The 19102-nt window shown below is 40.0% G+C and overlaps 1 protein-coding gene and 1 long non-coding RNA gene across 8 annotated transcripts in view; one reads left to right on the plus strand and one right to left on the minus strand.

Annotated features, from left to right (window-relative positions):
* LOC125167805 (uncharacterized) overlaps positions 1-2195 on the minus strand; it is a 57355-nt gene extending 55160 nt beyond the window's left edge. The window contains exon 1 of the long non-coding RNA XR_007152955.1: positions 2136-2195. This is a non-coding gene — a long non-coding RNA (uncharacterized LOC125167805). The remainder of the gene's footprint in view (positions 1-2135) is intronic.
* FBXO34 (F-box protein 34) overlaps positions 1-19102 on the plus strand; it is a 157523-nt gene that overhangs the window by 65660 nt on the left and 72761 nt on the right. The window contains exon 1 of one of the 7 annotated variants that reach the window (XM_047862517.1): positions 1003-1762. The exons of 1 other annotated variant lie outside the window; for it this stretch is intronic. In XM_047862517.1, coding sequence (XP_047718473.1) covers positions 1617-1762 — 146 coding nt within the window. In that variant the 5' untranslated portion in view covers positions 1003-1616. Of the gene's footprint in view, positions 1-1002; positions 1763-2094; positions 2241-2460; positions 2543-19102 lie in introns of those variants that run through there. 5 more of the 7 variants (XM_047862518.1, XM_047862522.1, XM_047862519.1 and 2 more) reach the window with 5 other exon arrangements.

Consider the following 19102-nt stretch of genomic DNA (forward strand, 5'->3'; position numbering starts at 1 on the left):
TCCCATGAACTGTTGAGATCATGACCTGAACAAAAATCAAGAGTCTGATGCTTAACCGACTGAACCACCCAGGTGCTCCTGCCCCCATTTTTATTAAAATTATGTATATAGATAAAGGCCTAGATGGAGAAGTTAAGTGATTATTTCTTGGTGGTGAGATCATGGGAAATATTTATTTTCCTTGTTCTTTTAATATTTTTGTTACTCTTTGGTATTTAAGATTTCATAATATGCATTTTACCAGAGTAGCTTTATAATTGGATAAGCTACTTTTTAAAGGGCTGGCTAAAATCAAAGCTGCTAAATTAAGTATAACTTGGTACTACCTTTAAAAAATTAAAAATTTTTTTAATGTTTATTTTTTTGAGACAGAGAGACACAGAGTGTAAGCAGGGAAGGGGCAGAGAGAGAGAGGGAGACCCAGAATCCGAAGCGGGCTCCAGGCTCCGAACTGTACAGAGCCTCTCAGGTAGAACTCAGGAGCCATGAGATCATGACCTGAGCCAAAGTTGACACTTAACTGAGCCACCCAGGCACCCCTAAAAACTCATTTTGGCAGTTTGTATTAGTAACTATAAATGTGTTGATACACTTTCACCTAGTGGTTCCATTTCATGGTATTTATCTTTAAGAATCTACATTCATGAGAATGTCCTGTGAGTTCTTTGTAATGGTAAGAAGAGAAGGGAATACGTCGAAGAATGGAAAATTAATTCAGTAAATTTTCCATGTCCACTAAAATAGAATTTAGCTGTTAAAATACTTATGAAGTGTATGAAATATGAAAAATACATATACACATGAAAAAAGAGGACCCAAAACTGTGGGTACTCTATGATCATAGCATTATAAAATAAACATGCATGGGACAAAAAGTCTAAAGGAAAATACACCAGATGCTGAGAGTGGCTGTGTTTGTGTAAAGGAGTTTTTCTTTATTGTCCTCATGTTTTATAATACAGTTAAAATTATTTTTACAATAAAATCGATCATCATTTTAAAGCCTGGGTATGAAAAGTTTCCTTACTGGCACTCTGATTTCAAAGTACTAAATAAATTAATAAAGTATTAAAAACCTATTCTGTATTTCTTTGCAGTTCCTTAAACTTCTACAGACCACATTTTGAGATTGTTAACCTTGAAAGTTTATGTGCAGATAGGTATTCCTGCCATGATTTGCATGGAAACGGATGATAGAAGGGACTCTCTTTTTACAAATGCGAATTCTGAAAATCCAGTCTTCCAAGCTGGTAGCAGAATCAAAATTGGAACCCAAGTCTAATAGTAACTAATACCGTTTGTAGCTCCAGCCATGAGTGCTGATAAACTGGTCAAGTCTACGGACTGAACACTGGCGTTTCTACCATTCTGGCTAGCTAGCCTGAGGGTTTGATTCCTTTCGCTACAGCTCGTACTCCAGCTTTCACTCTTTCCCACCACTTGGGGGCTCGCAGATTCTTCACCCTTTTTAAGTTCCCCACTTTTCCCTTTCCCAGCGTCCGAAGTACCGCAGAATACCCGTCAGGGGTCGCTGCAACCCCCTGGTACCGCAGCCCCTCCCCTGGCCAACCGTCGATTGGGCCGGCGCGTGACGTCACTCCGTTTTAGCCAAACAAATGGGTTTCGGGGCGAGCGTTGGGCTCCGCCGCGCCGTGCTGGGCGCTCGGTCCGCCTCAGCGGTGGGGAGTGAGCCAGGCCTCCTGCCGCCGCCGCATCGGGGTGTGCAGCCCCGGGCCAGGCCCCGACCGGGGCAGGAGCGCAGGTGGGTCCGGGCCGCGGTGGGGCTTGGCGTGAGGGTAGCGCGGTCGGGGTCCGGCGGCTGCGGCCACCGTGGCCGCTCCCCGCCCCCTCCCGCCGCCTGCCTGCGCTCCCGGGGAGCGGGGCGGGTGGGGGCGGGGGCGCCGCCCGCGGGTCCCGGCTCGCAGCGCGTCCGGCGCGTCTGGGGCAGGGGCCCCGCGGCCCGCGCCTCCTCCCGGGCCGGCCTCAGCTAGTGCACGGGCCGGGCGCTGAGCGCCCCCGCGGGCCGCGGAAGGTCGGGCGGGCGGGCGGGCGGGTGGCAGCCGGGTCCCCGGTCCGGGCTAGAGCTCAGGAGATCACAGATAGGCCGTAAGGAGGCACTGGACCGGCTCTCTCACCTCCGGGACCCGCGGCCGGTGAGGAAGTCGGGCCCTGGGCGGGAGTCGCCTCGCCTGGTCGCGCCCGCCGGGCTCGGCCACCCTGTCCTTTCCGTCCCGGCGCAGGTGAGCTGACGCCTCCCCCTTAACCTTCCTCTGGGACCGGGCAGGACTGGGGCTCAGAAGCTTCTGTCGCCTCCGGGCAGGCGCAAGTCTACTGCGGGTCGGCCCTAGTCAGCGATGAAGTCACAGTGCTCTGGGTCCTCGTGTCTGTGACGTCAGGGGTTTCCAAGAGATGGGCTATGATGTCACTGCAGACCCCGCGGGGATCTTGGCGCGCGGGAGGGCGGGGAAGACCAGGAGAGGAGAAAAAGGAAGTTCAGTCTTTTATCAACGCCTGGAATTGCAGCGGATTTGAACAGAAAGTGGTTCGATATCAGCATTTCACAATTTTAATAGTTGTCAAGTTCTTTAACTTCATTTCAAACAAGCATTGTTAGTACAGTTCGACAAGACACATTTGATTTAGAAAAGTCTAAATCAGGAGGTTGGGGGAGGTTGAGTGTTTAATGTGAATGCCTTTTAGGAAGCTGAACTCATAGTTTGATGCTTTGTGATTGGAATTGCTGAAGAAATAGAACCAACTGGAGTGCTGATAATTCAGTTTGCCTTACTCTTTTTTTTTGCTACCCAGTTTTGAAATCAAATACGGTATCTGCTTCTTCTCAGTTTTGCTAGAGAGTGGCTAGAAAGGCGGACCTTAAATGAACTTTTTCTGTTGTAAAGGGGTGGAGGGGTAAGGCGGGAGGTTTGAATTAATCCAGTATTCTTTTTAAACAATAATTACCTGAAGATTTAATTTATTTAGGTTGTTCTTGTCTTGTACTGTCATGGATAATTGAGGGCTTCCTGTGGTTTTAACTCACCAACAAGCTGTTTTCTTGCTTTCCCACTAAAACTGGGCTATGACAATAACCCAGGACTGCTTGTCTGGACAGGTAACTAAAATTTTGTCTGTATTACTTTCAAATATGAAACTACAGAATTTATATATATATATTTTTTAAATATATTTTTTTAATTTAATTTTTTTTGAGAGAGAGAGTGTGAGCAGGGGAGGGGTAGAGAGGATCCCCAGCAGGCTCGGAGTTGTCAGCGTGGAGCCGGATGTGGGGCTTCAACTCAAACCATGGCATCATGACCTGAGCTGAAATCAAGAGTCAGACACTTAACTGACTGAGCCACCCAGGCACCCCTAGAATTTTTTTAAAGCGCCTTTGTGAATATTGTTTTTCTTCGAAAGCTTTCAAAAGAGATCAGGCCAGAAAAGAAGCTAGTCACTTGCCATTACTGACCCTCTTCAGATATTTTAGCATATCAATATAATTTTTTCCTCTCTATAGGATCATTTAAATAGAATCTAGTTTGAAAAATAGTTGCCTTAAGATTGAAGTATGATTACAATATAGGGTTTTCAGCTGGAAGATTGGGTAGGAGTCCTCAGTCCTTCCTCATTGACCTTGATTTGTAATGGTAATTTTTTTGTCTTGTTAATAGTTCCTCTTCTCCATTTGCCTCTAAAGGTGATTGATAGGTATTGTCTCTCTGAATTTTGCATCAACATGTAGATGGACATTATACTGTGTACATTAACACAGTAAATGAAAGCAAACATTTACCCTCATTAATTACTGTTGCATTTGACTGGAAGTTCACAAAAGAAGGCTTTCTTACAAATTTCTTTTTGGTCCTCACCATACCTTGGAAATCTGACAGTTATGTGTGGTACTGAAAATTGTTTGTTTGTTTTCTTTTAAGAAGTTAGTAATTATATGGTAATGATGTTGATTGAAGGCTCTAAAGACAGAATTTGAGCCTTTGGATCCTCAAGACTGATAGGTACCGAGTTAACATGAAACTGCTGATATTGAGGGTTTTAGTCAACCTGCTCTAAGATGAAAGGATCGTGGCAAGATAGTATGTGATGAAATTGAAGGAGGTTCAGAAGGACACTTGTACAGGTCTTTTCCAGGTAGCCTTTCAAGGGCAGGCTATGTGGCTCTGTGTAAATTAAGTGTATCGTACTTGTATATCTGGGAAGGGATGGAAGTCAAACTAAATGTGAATTGAAAGACATATAAATGATGATACAGTAATCTCTTCCTGGCAGTGCTTTTTTCCCCTCTGTTGTGTTTAGTAGTTATGATTTTTTTTTTCCCTAATGGAACATGAGAATAGGTGGAGAATAATATCTTTAAGTGTATTCTAATGTGATTGAGGAACAATGACAGGTATAAAAAAGCCAGCTTATGTGTATAGTTGTATAACTATTTAGCAAGCCATAACTCTTCTGAAACATTTTTACAGCTTGTTTCTACCTTTGGCAGGATGTTTTTCTACCCAGGCCTTGAAGTTTTGGGTCTAGGAAGTAGCTTTTACTTCTTATAAATGGACATTTATTTTAGATTGCGTTTAAAATATTTTGCTATCTTCTTCAGTTACTGCATTTGAAGGGACTAAATCGACCACTCATTAATGATTATGGCATCTTTCTGACAGCTAAAGCAAATATGAAGAAATCAAAGTGCTGTATTTTATGAATTTTCCGAATTCTTTGGGTATGTTTATTGGATCATTTCTTTTTTCAAAATTTTTTTTTTTTCCAACGTTTATTTATTTTTGGGACAGAGAGAGACAGAGCATGAACGGGGGAGGGGCAGAGAGAGAGGGAGACACAGAATCGGAAACAGGCTCCAGGCTCTGAGCCATCAGCCCAGAGCCTGATGCGGGGCTCGAACTCAGGGACCGCGAGATCGTGACCTGGCTGAAGTCGGACACTTAACCGACTGCGCCACCCAGGCGCCCCTATTGGATCATTTCTATTAACAGGTAGAATTTAAATTCTTGTACAAAATTTCTACTTTATTTTCTAAACTTAAATTTATGCTCAGTTTAACTTGGAAAGTTTTGATATTCTAATAAGCCTTAGTCTTGTTTAATATTTGCTGGGGGAGAACATACTAATCATTAGAGACATCATTTCGTGTAATCTTCCAAAATTTGCAGCTGTTTAGAACCAGATACTTGAGGGAGGCTACTATGGTATAATGAATGCCTTCCTTGTTAGGTCATGTGTGACAAAGGCAAAATTCAGCAAGTGCATAATTTACAGTCCTTTGGAAGCAACAACAACAAAAAAAGAGATTAACTCCAAATGCATTAAGGTCATCTGGAAATTGAATTCCTGTCAGTCTTTATCTTTGCATAATTTAACTTCTCTGTAGTTCATGTTTATGGTATGTTGAAGCTGATGAACATACTATATTATCTAGGAAAGTACTAATAATTAGAGTGTAGGTGTTTCTTAATGTTAGCTGAAAGAATTTATCAACCTTTAATTTCCAACAACATCTTCTAGTTAGCTCTCGACAGAGGAGACTCTGGATCTTCTCCTTTTAAATATTCAACTTCTGGGGCGCCTGGGTGGCTCAGTTGGTTCAGCATCTGACTTCAGCTCAGGTCATGATCTCACAGTTTGTGAGTTCGAGCCCCGCGTTGGGCTCTGTGCTGACAGCTCAGAGCCTGGAGCCTGCTTTGGATTCTGTCTCCTTCTGTCTCTGCCCCTCCCCACTTGTGCTCTCTGTCTCTCAAAAATAAATAAATGAAAAAAAATTTTAACATTCAACCGCAGAATCCTAGCACATACATTTCCTACCCTGTTTAGTTTAAATATGAAACTAAATATTAGTATGTGTGATTAAATATTACTAAATTTATTATAAGGCATGGGTTTCATTCATCCAACAGACATTTTTTGAGTACCTCAGCTAGGGACTGTGACATGCAGATGAATTGTCCTTGCTACAAGGATCCTTGACCTTTGTTTTAATATTTCCTTGCCATGGAGGCCCATGGGTAGGTGGTGCCAGAATTGGACCAAGAGGGTGAACCAGTTATGTTATGCCAGATTGGCCAGAGGTCTTATCTAAAAGTCAGTTTAAAGAGGTATTTAGAAACTCAGGTGAAAAGAATGGGGAATAGATTATGATACTGGCAAAGGGTCTAGACTCCACAGATTTGGATTACTCTAAAATGAGTGGAGCTTAGCAAGTGAGCACTTTCTTTGAGTCAAGAACAAGGGCTGAAGGCCAGAACTAGCCTGTGTAGGCAGTCTAAAATTAGAGGCAGAGTGAAGAGGTAGAATCCAGATATCGTGTACCTTTTTCCACTCTAAGGTTATTCCTTTTCTTTCTTATTTCCTTCCCCTCCCCTCCCTCCCTCCCTCCTTTCCTTCTTTCCTTCCTTCCTTGTTCCTTTTCTTAAATTGACAAACTCACAGCCGTCATTTCCACTTTTGTTTTCTTTCCCTGCCATTTTATTATGGAAAATTTTAATCACAGAAAAGTCGCAAGAATTGTTTGCTGAACAACTGAATACCCAAGTACCTGCAAACCTAGATTCTGTAATTTATATTTTGCCTTATATACTTATCTATGTATCCAACCTACCATCCCTCTCTCTTCCTGTATTCATTCATCAATTTATCTTATATTTTGTTGTGTTTCAAAGTAACTATATTTTACTCCTAAATACTTCAGTGTGCCCATCATGAACTATTTGTTTACTTGGTTTTTAGGTAGAACTTACATACAGTAAATTGTACAGATCTTATGTATACCATACCCTTAGTTTGGGCAAATTCATACATCTTTGTAACCTATAACCCTGACAAGATAGAACATTACCGGGGCGCCTGGGTGGCTCAGTCAGTTGAGTGTCCGACTTCGGCTCAGGTAGTGATCTCACGGTTCCAGGGTTTGAGCCCGCGTTGGGCTTTGTGCTGATAGCTTTGAGCCTGGAGCTTGCTTTGGATTCTGTGTCTGCCTCTCTCTCTGTCCCTCCTCCACTCATGTTCTGTCTCTCTCTGAAAAGTAAATAAACATTAAGAAAAAAAAAATATAGAACATTACCATCACTATAAGAAGTTCCTTCATGTACCTTCCAAGTCAATTTAATTAACTTTTTAATCTTCTGCAATCTTATTTCCACCAGTTTCTTCTGAAAATACCCGTTAAAAGGGCTAGCTTTGTTAGCACACTTGAGTAGCATTGTGCTAGGTGTTCAGAATGTAAAGAAGAACACAGCTCCTACTCTCTTTAAGCTTATAATTTAGTTTGGGTTATAGTCAGGTGTCCAAAAAGAGATAAATGTTATATGAATTAAGAGGAAGCAAATGGGACTGCCAGAGAAAGCTTCCTAGGTGTGAGTCTTGAATTGGACCTTTGTTTTGGGATCCAGAGAAGAGTTGTGTGTGTTTGTTTTGTTTTGTTTTGTTTTTAATTTAAATAGACTGATTAGAAATTAGAAGTTATTGTATTAAACAACACTTAGCAGAGAAGGGTGGTTTGGACCCAATTTTGGAGTATAAACATTATTCTATATCCAGTGATAATTTTTGAAGAAGGAAGGAATATAAAAAACATTAAATTCTTCTCTTGTTTGTCATATCTGGTACTTAATTGTGTCGATGATTTCTTCATTTTTTGAGGCCTCTCCTTTCTTGGTTCTTTGCCTATCTCTGATTCTCAGTTTTGCTGGCAATTCTTTCTCTTCCAGATTTAAACTACTGAGAGCTCTGTCTTGACTCTTTATTGTGCTCCTTGTTATCTGGCCCTTAGCTCTTTGGGCTTCTCAATTATAATTCTTTCCAGGTCCTTGCTACATCTGTATCCATAAGCTGTTAACTCTTGTTAGGTTTCTAATTGCTAATAGTATGCTGCTTTTTGTGTGTCCCTATTTACTTCGTACTTGTTCAAGAGTCTGTAACAAGAGCATTTGTTGTAAGTAGTTGGGATTTATGAGGAAAGAAAGATGTACACTTGGGCTGAATGAATAGAGTAGATGAGCTTCTAGGAACAAACCTCAGAACGACACTGCAGAATTTGCCTGCTAAGGGGGCTACTGCCAGTGTGGACCGTGCTGTTGAATCAGAAAGCTGCTGCCACCGTACTTACCTTTATTTTTTTTTAATTTTTAAAAAAAAAAAAATTTTTTTTTTAAATTTTTTTTTTTCAACGTTTATTTATTTTTGGGACAGAGAGAGACAGAGCATGAACGGGGGAGGGGCAGAGAGAGAGGGAGACACAGAATGGGAAGCAGGCTCCAGGCTCCGAGCCATCAGCCCAGAGCCCAACGCGGGGCTCGAACTCCCGGACCGCGAGATCGTGACCTGGCTGAAGTCGGACGCTCAACCGACTGCGCCACCCAGGCGCCCCCCGTACTTACCTTTAAAAAAAGAAGAAGTAGGAGTAGGAGAAGGAGAAGTGGTAGTAGTGGTTTACCTTCCTTGGGCAGAACTACCATTGATGTTACTTTCTGCTTCCATATCTTATGCAGGTATGTCTGCTTAGCTGCTCTTAGGTCAAATGTGAGACCTTAATTTAAAGGGCATCTAGAAAATGTAGTCTTTAGTTCAGCCTCTGAAAAATAGGAAGGTGAGGATGGGTTGGAATGAGTAGTGACATTCACTTTGTGAAAAACTAAACTCCTTTTCCATAGATTCCCTCAGTGTAACAAAGTAAAGTCTTTTCAGATTTTGCTATTTCTGTGCAAAGACCATGGGTATTGTTCTAGTTTCCTGAGATGGAAACTACTGCTCTCAATTGTACCAGATTTTTATGTTCTGGGTATAACAAAAAACTGACTCAAATTTACTAGCTCATAATATTGAAAAGTTCAAAGGTGAAGCTTGATCCACTTGTACTTATGTGATCAGAACCTCATCTTTCTCTTTTTTCTGTTACTTAATGAGCTCTGCTTCTGATGTGTTGGTCCCTTTGTGGTCCCAGCATGTTTGTCAGCAGCTCAAGCTCTAGGTGCTCATGCCATCAAATCCAGAGAGGAAGGGTGAGTGTTTCAGCAGAGGCTGTAGGGCCTGACCTTTGTTCCTTCATCCAACCCTTTGGCAGTCTGAAGCCTACAGGACCCCTTTTTTGGGTTATTTATTTATTTTCATTGTAATTGTTACAAAAATGTTTATTTTTGAGAGACAGAGCAAGTGGGGGAGGGGCACAGAGATGGGGACAGAGGATCCAAAGCAGGCTCTGTGCTGACAGCAGCCAGCCTAATGTCGGGCTCGAGCTCACAAACTGTGAGATCATGACCTGAGCCAAAGTTGGACACTCCACCAACGGAGCCACCCAGGCGCCCCTTAAATTTTTTTTGAAAAAAAGAGTAATAGTATTTCACTGGTGACCCTCAAGGCAGGCCGATCCCACCCCACCTTGGGGAGAGGAGGGGGGTACCAGTTGTCTTCCACTTATTTTACATCTCTCGTGTCACTTCACCATGCCAGACTAGCGTCAAGCTCAACAGGGTCTTCTTTCCCCATTCTCTATGCTGTAGTTTCTCTGGATAGTAGGTAGGGACAGTGGGAATCTTGTTCATTCATTCACGTGGAGCACTAATTAGGTGGTGAGGCATTTGGCTACCTTAAGAGGGTTATAGTTATTCCTGCTGTTGTACTCAGGCTTCACTGAATTTCTCCACTTTGACATTTGGAGTACTGGGCAGAAATCACATTGCATCAACACCTGCTGAGGGCCTTTGTGATATTTTGTTTAATGTTTATTTATTTTTGAGAGAGAGAAAGAGAGACAGAGTGCGAGTGGCAGAGGAGCAGAGAGAGGAGGGAGAATTTGAAGCAGGCTCCATGTTCTGAGCTGTCAGCACAGAGCCCAATGAGGGGTTCAGACTCACAAACCGTGAGATCATGACCTGAGCCAAAGTCAGACACTCAGCTTACTGAGCCCACCCAGGCAGGAGTCCAGGGCCTTTGTGATTATTTTAAAATAAAATACATAGGTCTACAAAGAGAAGCAATTGTATTAAAATACCATTATCAAAATACTTTTTAAAAATTATAAGATAGTATTGCTTCTTTGTTAAATAATAAGATTTAGTATGGGTCTAATAATTTCCAAGTAGTGATAAACATTGGCATTATTTGTAAGTGCAAGCAATGATAATGTGATACGAAACTTATCTGTGATTTCTGCCGGTGACAGAGTGACTGGTATTGCAGAATATTGTGGTCTGTTGACTGAATTCACAAAAGGGCATGCTAAATTTCAGTTAAATTAAGTTCAGTAAAATTAAAGATATCTTCCCCCTCTCATCTTAGCTTCTAGGCAGCCTGAGTTCTATACCCAAACTTTTTGGGGCATCTGTGTGCTTCAGCTTAAGAACTATAGCTTGAAGAGAGTTTCTCTTCCCAGGAGCCCCAGCAGATAGATGTCTTCATGTATCTCATTGACTTTGGGTCATATTGACATTTCTGAACCAACTACTAAGGCCAGAAATATTTGGTAACTAGTTTAGACAGGCTGAACCTACCCCTGGAGCTGAGGTTAGGTTCATTCCTACCTAAACAGCATGATGGCTTAGCTTTTTTTTTTTTTTTTTTTTCCCTGAGGGAAAGTCAGGGGCCACAGGGTGCTGAATAACAAATAGTAGATGTCCAATATGTCATCCTTAATTCATCCCCTCTCCTTTGCTCCCGTAGTCCATCAGTCATCACATTTTAGTGAATTTTTCATTTGGATTTGTCTTTCCCTGATCAAAGTCTCTGTTAACATCCTGGCCTCCAAATTGGAGCATATGGGATAGTCCATTGGGTTGCAAAAAGAAAAGTATTAGAACTTATAGTTATTTTTGCATACTTTTTGTATTTTTGTGTATGTTTTATACCGTATGTAAAATAAAGAAGTTCAGTAGTACATGCACATATGTAAAATATAGAAGTATGTATGTATTTATTTTTATTAAAAATTGTTTTTAATGTTTATTTTTGAAGGAGAGCCAGAGCATAAGAGGAGGGAGGGGCAGAGAGAGAGGGAGACACAGAATCGGAAGCAAGCTCCAGGCTCTGAGCTGTCAGCACAGAGCCTGGTGCGGGACTGGAACTCACTGACTGTGAGATCATGGCCTGAGCCGAAGTCGGACGCTCAACTGACTGAGCCACCCAGGCTCCCCTAGAAGTATATACATATTTATGTGGGTACCTGTTAAAATTGTTTCAAATCATGGGAATGGGAGGGTCAGAAAAGTTGAGATAACCATAGAGCAGTGCCTTTTTTTTTTTTTTTTTAAATTTTTTTTTTCAACGTTTATTTATTTGTGGGACAGAGAGAGACAGAGCATGAACGGGGGAGGGGCAGAGAGAGAGGGAGACACAGAATCGGAAACAGGCTCCAGGCTCTGAGCCATCAGCCCAGAGCCCGACGCGGGGCTCGAACTCAGGGACCGCGAGATCGTGACCTGGCTGAAGTCGGACGCTTAACCGACTGCGCCACCCAGGCGCCCCGAGCAGTGCCTTTTAGTAGAAATATAATGTGAGCCATATGTAATTTAAAATTTTCTAGTTCACCACATTAAAAAAGGTAAAAGCATCTGAAAATAATTTTAGTATGTTATTTAACATAATATGTCCTAAACACCATGATTTCAACATGTAATCAATATAAAAAATTAATGAGATAGTTTGCATTCTTTTTTTCATGTCAAGTCTGAAATTCGATGTTCATTTTACATGTAAATCTCATCTCAGTTCAGACTGGTGATTTCAGATGCTCATTAACTACATGTGGCTAGTGGCTTCTGTAGTGGATAGCACAGATCTAGACCAATAGATTATTCTCGGTTTAGATTTCTATAATTGTCTCTGTGTAGTTTTCATAAATCCATTATTCTCTTCAGTTTTTTTGTACACTTGCTGGGTCAATTGAACAAAAACCCCACTGGGATGTTACTTTCCTGCATCACATTTAACAGCTTTTTAAAAATTTTCCTTTTATTTTTTTGAGAGTGTGTGTGCAAGCAGGGGAGGGGCAGAGGGAGAAGGAGGGAGAGAATCTTAAGCACGCTTCACGCCCAGTGCGCATCTGATGAGGCTCAATCCCATGAGTCTGGGATCATGACCTGAGTCAAAATCAAGAGTCGGATGCTCAACTGACTGAGCCACCCAGGCACCCCTTAGCTTTTAAGACTTTCCCTAAGATAGTCTGTCCTATCTTTCTTCCTCACATGTTTCTAGGACTGCCTGCAACAAACCTGGGGTTCAATTAGGTAGTTTCCTCAGCTTTGCCTTCCCTTTCTATTTCTTCAGATGTAATCATTCATTATGAGGAGTCTGTTCCCATAAAACCTCCTTGGACTCTCCAATCCCTCTGCAGTTTATTTTCCGAACTCCCACTGTGTATATTGAGTACTCAGCCACTTAGCACTTTAGCACTTCATCATATACTGTTGTTTACTGTTCTCTAATTGTTTCCTGTGTGTCATTAGGTTTATCTCCCTTAGTAAATGCTAAGCTTCATATCTTATGTCTCTAAATTGTAGATACATAAAGACCTAGTTCCCCCCCCCCCCATCTTTAAGGATATACCTGGGCTATTTAAATTTATAACTTTAAATTTTTTGAAATTCTGTTTTGTTTTCTACTCTGCTGGTTAACTTAGACACTAGCAGATTCAGTGGTAGGAGTTTGTGTATTGAAATGTTTATTTGGTTCTTGAAAATGAAAGAAATTTAATTTGATTTATAAAGTAGTGTACTTGAAGCTGTAAGATCATTCTTGGAACTATAGTAAGGAATTATTGATTAGCTAGAGTTTCTGAAGATGAAATTTGAGTTTGATTAGGAAGTCTCAAAGGACACATTTGCTCTATTGTCCAGGAACCAAGAGTGGCAAACTTGTTTTCCTAAGTAGGATAAGAGATTTTATTTCAAGTTCAGTCATCAGGATTATTCTCTGGAGGTTCTCGGCACTTTCTACACACTAGTCACTTTAGCCCTAGGGGATTGGTTTCTCTAGTGGAGCAGTCTTTTAGATGAAGAGCTTTTCTGCCATCCATAATGTTTTAGCTCATTTGGATTACTACAAAGAGGACTACGAAAATGGATCCTGAAAACATGTCTGAAGAAGATCATACGGCTTTATGCTTTAGGAATCCTATCTTTCATTTGATATTTTCTTGCCTGTGTGATATTTAACACATTGTATGGTTATCTTGATAAGATAGCTATATAACAACATTTTTAACTTGTGGAATTTCAAGGCCTCCTTATTACTATTCATTTACTAAAAAACTTGCAGTATGTTTTAGATGCCAGGCATTAAGCTAAGTGCATTAGTTAACTTCTGTCACTTTTTCTGTTGGCATTATTTTACAAATCTTCTATATAATCTTTGGCAAGTAGTGGTCTTCAAGAATATATTTTGTCTTACTGTTTAACACCTTGTGGGTTTTTCTTTCCCTTTTTGGCAAATATCATTAAATAAGATTGTTTTTGTTTGGATATTTATTTACTAAAATAAATATCTATATTTTAAATATTTATTTTGTGAGAGAGAGGCAGAGAGAGGGAGAGAGAATCCCTAGCTGGCCCTAGGCTGTCAGCACAAAGCCCAAAGTGGGACTTAATCTTACAAACTGTGAGGTCATGACCTGAGCCAAAATCAGTTAACCTATTGAGCCCTAAAATATATTAACTTCTGGAAGTTCACATTTTTCTTTTATTATCAGGAGTTGTAAGTTTTCCTGAAATTAAAACATAACTTTACATTCTAGTTGCATATATTTGTAAGACTGCATAGTATAAAATATTTTTATAATTTTTATACTTTGATAATGTTTATTTAACATTAAAAAAAAACATCTTAAATTTTTTTTTTTTTACATGTATTTATTTTTGAGAGACAGAGCACACGTGGGAGGGGCAGAGAGAGAGGGAGACAGAATCGAAAGCAGGCTCCAGGCTCTGAGCTGTCAGCACAGAACCCGACATGGGTCTTCAACTCACAAACCATGAGATCATGATCTGAGCCGAAGGAAGTCGGACGTTCAACCAACTGAGCCACCCAGGCGCCCCGTTAAAAAACAAACAAACAAAAAAAAACCCTTCTTTTTTAAATTTTTTTTTTCAACGTTTATTTATTTTTGGGACAGAGAGAGACAGAGCATGAACGGGGGAGGGGCAGAGAGAGAGGGAGACACAGAATCGGAAACAGGCTCCAGGCTCTGAGCCATCAGCCCAGAGCCTGATGCGGGGCTCGAACTCACGGACCGCGAGATCGTGACCTGGCTGAAGTCGGACGCTTAACCGACTGCGCCACCCAGGCGCCCCAAAAAAACCCTTCTTAATTGGCTTCTTCAATAAGTCCATCAGTTATTAATCTTTGTTTCCTGTAGAATCAGGTAAAAATTTATTACGTTGTTTATACCATGAAAAAAGTAACAGGATTAACATATGCAAATTTTAAGTGTTGAGAAAAGAAAACCACGGAAGGTCAGTTTGATAAATTTCTCAGAAATCTTCATTGTATTTCAGTTTATAATCTGATTCACAGACTTTCATAGTTACTATTTGTAACTGTTTATAATCTATACTTCCCTAGCAAGAAAGAACCTTTTGTATGATTCTTTCAGCTAATCTGAGAAAAAGCCTGTTGGCCTTTTTTGATTTAGCTAGTTGCTTTTGTTTGTTCTTAATGAAAGCAGATAATGAGAAATTAAAAGATAAATAATATGTTTCTGGCAGTAGAATGTCCCCAATGCTTCTCTTTTTGGTTAAAATGGTTTCTTGTCTTTTTTCCTTGAAAGAAGAGTTCTCCGCACTGTCCTTACCTTTTCCCTCCTTTCACCATTTTCTTTTGTCATTTTTGTGTCTAGTGGTTTTTGGGTAATTAGTCCAGTGAGAGATCATGTTGAAACTAAAGTCAATATAAGTCTTCAAATCATTAAAATTTGCATATATGAAAATTTCAAAAAATTTAAATAGAATATTTAGTAGGATTAAAGAACATTTATTTTTTGGGTAGGTAATGTGTTCATGGTTCAAAATGCAAAAGGTGTAAAAAGTGAGTTTTCTCCTCCCCTGTCTGTTGGGCACACTTTTCCTCTCACTGGAGGCAACAATTCTATTCTCCCTACTTTTTAAAAAAATGCAAGTGTATTCTACATAGTACCAGATTGACTTTTACTTGATTTTTGTCCTATACATATTGTTGTATGAAGAGTGTATTATTAGTGATAGAACTAAACTAGCAGTGGGTTAACGAACAAAGTTCTCTTATAAAAATTCAGGTAGTTGGTCTAGGGCTGGTATAGCATTCGTGGTATTTCTCTCTCTGTTTTGTTTGGAGGCATAATGAATACAGTAAATTGCACAGACATTAAACAGTTTGATGAGTTTTAACAATTGTATATAACAAACCCTGCGGTTAAGAGAGCCCTCTAGTCTGGTCCTTATTCCTTCCCCCACTCCTTGGTTCTTTCCAAACTATTACTGCTCCACTGTTGCCTAGTGTGCTCATTGAGCTAGTTGAATCTCCAGCCATTGCAGCCCATTCCACACCGCAGGATGCAAGAAGGGACGAAGGTTACATGCCAGCCTTTTTACAGGAAGATTTCTAGAGCTGCCGCTTCGCAACATTTTTAATGTTTCATTAGCCATACCCATAAATAAAGGCGTTTCTTGTTTTACTACCCTTCATTTTATTGCAGATTTTGCATTTTTTACAAATTGAATGTTTGTGGCAACTTGGTGCCATTTTTCCAACAGCGTTTGATCAGTTTGTGTGTTAGTGTCACATTTTGGTAATTTTTCCGTATTTCAGACTTTTTGGGTGATTTGTGATGAGTGATCTTTGATGTAGTTGTTTTGGGGTGCCATGAACTGTGCCCGTATAAGATGGTGAACATAATAAATGTGTGTTCTGGCTGCTCCACTGACCAACCGTTCCTCTGTTTCTCCCTCTCCTCGGGCCTCCCTGTTGCCTGAGACACAATATTGAAATTAGGCCAGTTAATAACCTTACAGTGACCTCATAGTGTTCCAAGTGAAAAGAAGAGTTGCACATCTCTCACTTTTAAATCAAAAGCTAGAAATGATTAAGCTTAGTGAAAAAGGAATGTCCAGAGCTGAGACAGACGGAAAACTAGGCCTCTTGTGCCACACAGCCAAGATTTGAATGCAGAGGAAAAGTTCTTGAGGAAATTAAAAGTGTTAACTCCAGGGAACATAGGAATGGTGAGAAAACAAAACAGCCTTATTATAATAGCTGATATGAAGATAGTTAGTGGTCTGGACAGATCAAACCACCTGCAACATTCCCTTAAGCCAAAGCCCAATCCAGAGCAAGGTCCTCACTTCAATTCTTTGAAGGCTGAAAGAGGTAACAAAATTGCAGAAGAAAAGTTTGAAACTAGCTGAGGTTGGTTAATGAGGTTTAAAAAGCCACCTTGATAATCTAAAAGTGAGAAGTAAAGTAAAGCAACAACTGCTGATGTAGAAGCTGTAGTAAGTTACCCAGAACATGGAGGTAAGATGATTAATGAAGGTGGCTACACTCAATAACATATTTTCAATGTAAATGAAATAGCTTTATAGTGGAAGAAGATGCCTTTTAGGACTTTCATAGCTAAAGAGAAGTCCATGCGTGGCTTCAAGTCTTCAAAGGACAGGCTGACTCTCTTGTTAGGGGCTAATTCTAATGATGATTTTAAATAGAAGCCAGTGCTCATTTACCATTCCAAAAATCCTGGGTCCTATGCTCTATACATGGAACAAAAAAGCCTGGATAATAGCAGATCTGTTTACAACATGGTTTACCAAATATTTTCAGTCTCCTAGTGAGTGAGACCTACTGCTCAGATATTAAAATATCACAGCTGTGATGGCGATGTACTATGAGATTAATGTTTTCATGACTGCTAATACAACATCCGTTCTGTGGCCCATGGATCAAGGAGCCATTTCTATTTTCAAGTCTTTATTTTTATTTTTTAATTTTTATTTATTTATGGTTTTTTTCCCCCAAGTCTTTGTATTTAAGAGATCCATTTTGTAAGGCTGTAGCTGCCATAGATAGTGATTCCTCTGATGGATTTGGGCAAAGTAAAATTGAAAACCTTCTGGAAAGAAGCCACCATTCTAGATGCTATTAAGAACATTTGTGATTGCTGGGAAGAAGTCAGAATATCAACATTAACAGGAATCTAGAAGAAGTTGATTCTAACCCTCATGGATAACTTTGAGGGTTCAAGACTTCAGTGGAGAAAGTAACTGCAGAGGTAGCAGAAACAGCGAGAGAACTAGAATTAGAAGTACAGCCCGAAGATGGGACTGAACTGCTGCAATCTCAGGATAAAACTTGAATAGGTGAAGAGTCGCTTATTATACATGAGCAGAGAAAGTGGTTTCTTGGAGTGGAATCGACTTCTGGTGAAGATGTAAAGATTGTTGAAATGACAACAAATGGTTTAGAATATTACGTACACTTAGTTGATAAAACAGCAGTAGGTTTTGAGAGGATTGACTCCAATTTGTAAAGGAGTTCAAGCAGCATGCTCCTTTGTAAAAGGAAGAGTCAGTATGGCAAACTTCATTGTTGTCTTATTTTAAGAAATTGCCTGATCAGAAGTATCCTGATCAGTCAGCAGCCATCAACGTAGAGGTTAAGACCCTCTGCCAGCAAAGAAGATTAAGACTTGCTGAAAGCTCAGATGATGGTTAGCATTTTTTAGAAATAAAGTATTTTTAAATTAAGGTATGTACAATGCTTTTGCATACTTAATAGACTACACCATAGCATAAACTTAACTTTTATATGCACTAGAAAAGCAAAAAATTCATTTGACTTTATTTTGGCATTTGCTTTATTGCGGTGGTCTGGAACTGAACTGCACTATCTCCCAATATCACATACTTCACAGTAAACTGACAGGAAGACAGGCGAGTAATGTGTTTTTCAGGAGTTTCTCTCTTAAATGTAGAATAGGGCACAAGGTTAAAATGCTTTTTTTTTTTGCCTTTTATTTTCTCTTGTACATTCCTTAACATGTAGAAACTTAAATCTTAAAGTACCCTTTAACTTAATTGGGGAAAAAGAAAGTAATCAACAAATCTATTCCATTTAGTTCCTTTTCTATAATAAAAATTTCTTGTGTTTCTCTTAACTTTCTGAGCTTCTTTTTTCTCCCCAAAGGTGGTTTATTTTAAGAGAGAGAGAGCCATGCACGTGTGTGCACATGTGTGCATGGGGGAGGGGTAGAGAGAATCCCAAGCAGGCTCTGCACTGGCAGCGCAGAGCCAGATATGGGGCTTGAACTCAGGAACTGTGAGATCATGCTGAGCCAAAACCAAGAGTTGGATGCTTAACCACCTGAGCCACCCAGGTGCCCCAACTTTCTATGCTTCTATTCTCCATTTGCTATGTGGGCTCAGATAAATTATATAAATATATTCTACTAACTTGTAATTTTTTTATAGAATAATATTTTTAAAATAGGTTTTTAACTCTATAAAATAAGCTTTTGGTGGGAACTTCAGGAAAAAATTTCATAGTAATTTTCCATACAACCAGGTGGTATTATGAGCTGCACTTACTTTTGAAGTAGGAAATAACATTTGAAAAAAGGATGTATGCATATGTTTTCCCAAACCACATGATGATGTCTTGGAGAGCAGAGCCCTCTTTCTTAGCTATCATGGCACAGACCATTGAACCTTGCACTTGGTAGATCTTTTTTTTTTTTTTTTTTTTAATTGAAGTGAATCTTGGGAAAGTGGTAGAAAAATGATTAGACTGTCAGTAGCAATGTGTTAGTCCTTCAAGGGCAGTGGGGAGAAGCTATTAGTATAATGTCATTGTTAGTACTTTTGAAATTATCATCTATTTAGGTAAAGAAACTTAAAGGGTCAATGTCTATGCTCTAAAGATAGAGACTTTAAGATTTAGTATGGTATCCTCCCATTTTATCTCTAGGTCAAGTTGTTGTTGTTGTTGTTGTTGTTGTTGTTGTTGTTGTTGTTTTAAGCAACGAAGCTCTGATAAGCCAAAGAACAGGAAAACAAAAACATTCCCTATACTTGTAGTTGTAGTCCTCCTCGGGCCCCTTCCTGAGGTCTTCATAATTTGGAATAGA

This window comes from Prionailurus viverrinus, chromosome B3, assembly GCF_022837055.1.
Source record: "Prionailurus viverrinus isolate Anna chromosome B3, UM_Priviv_1.0, whole genome shotgun sequence".
Classification (NCBI taxonomy): Eukaryota; Metazoa; Chordata; class Mammalia; order Carnivora; family Felidae; genus Prionailurus; species Prionailurus viverrinus.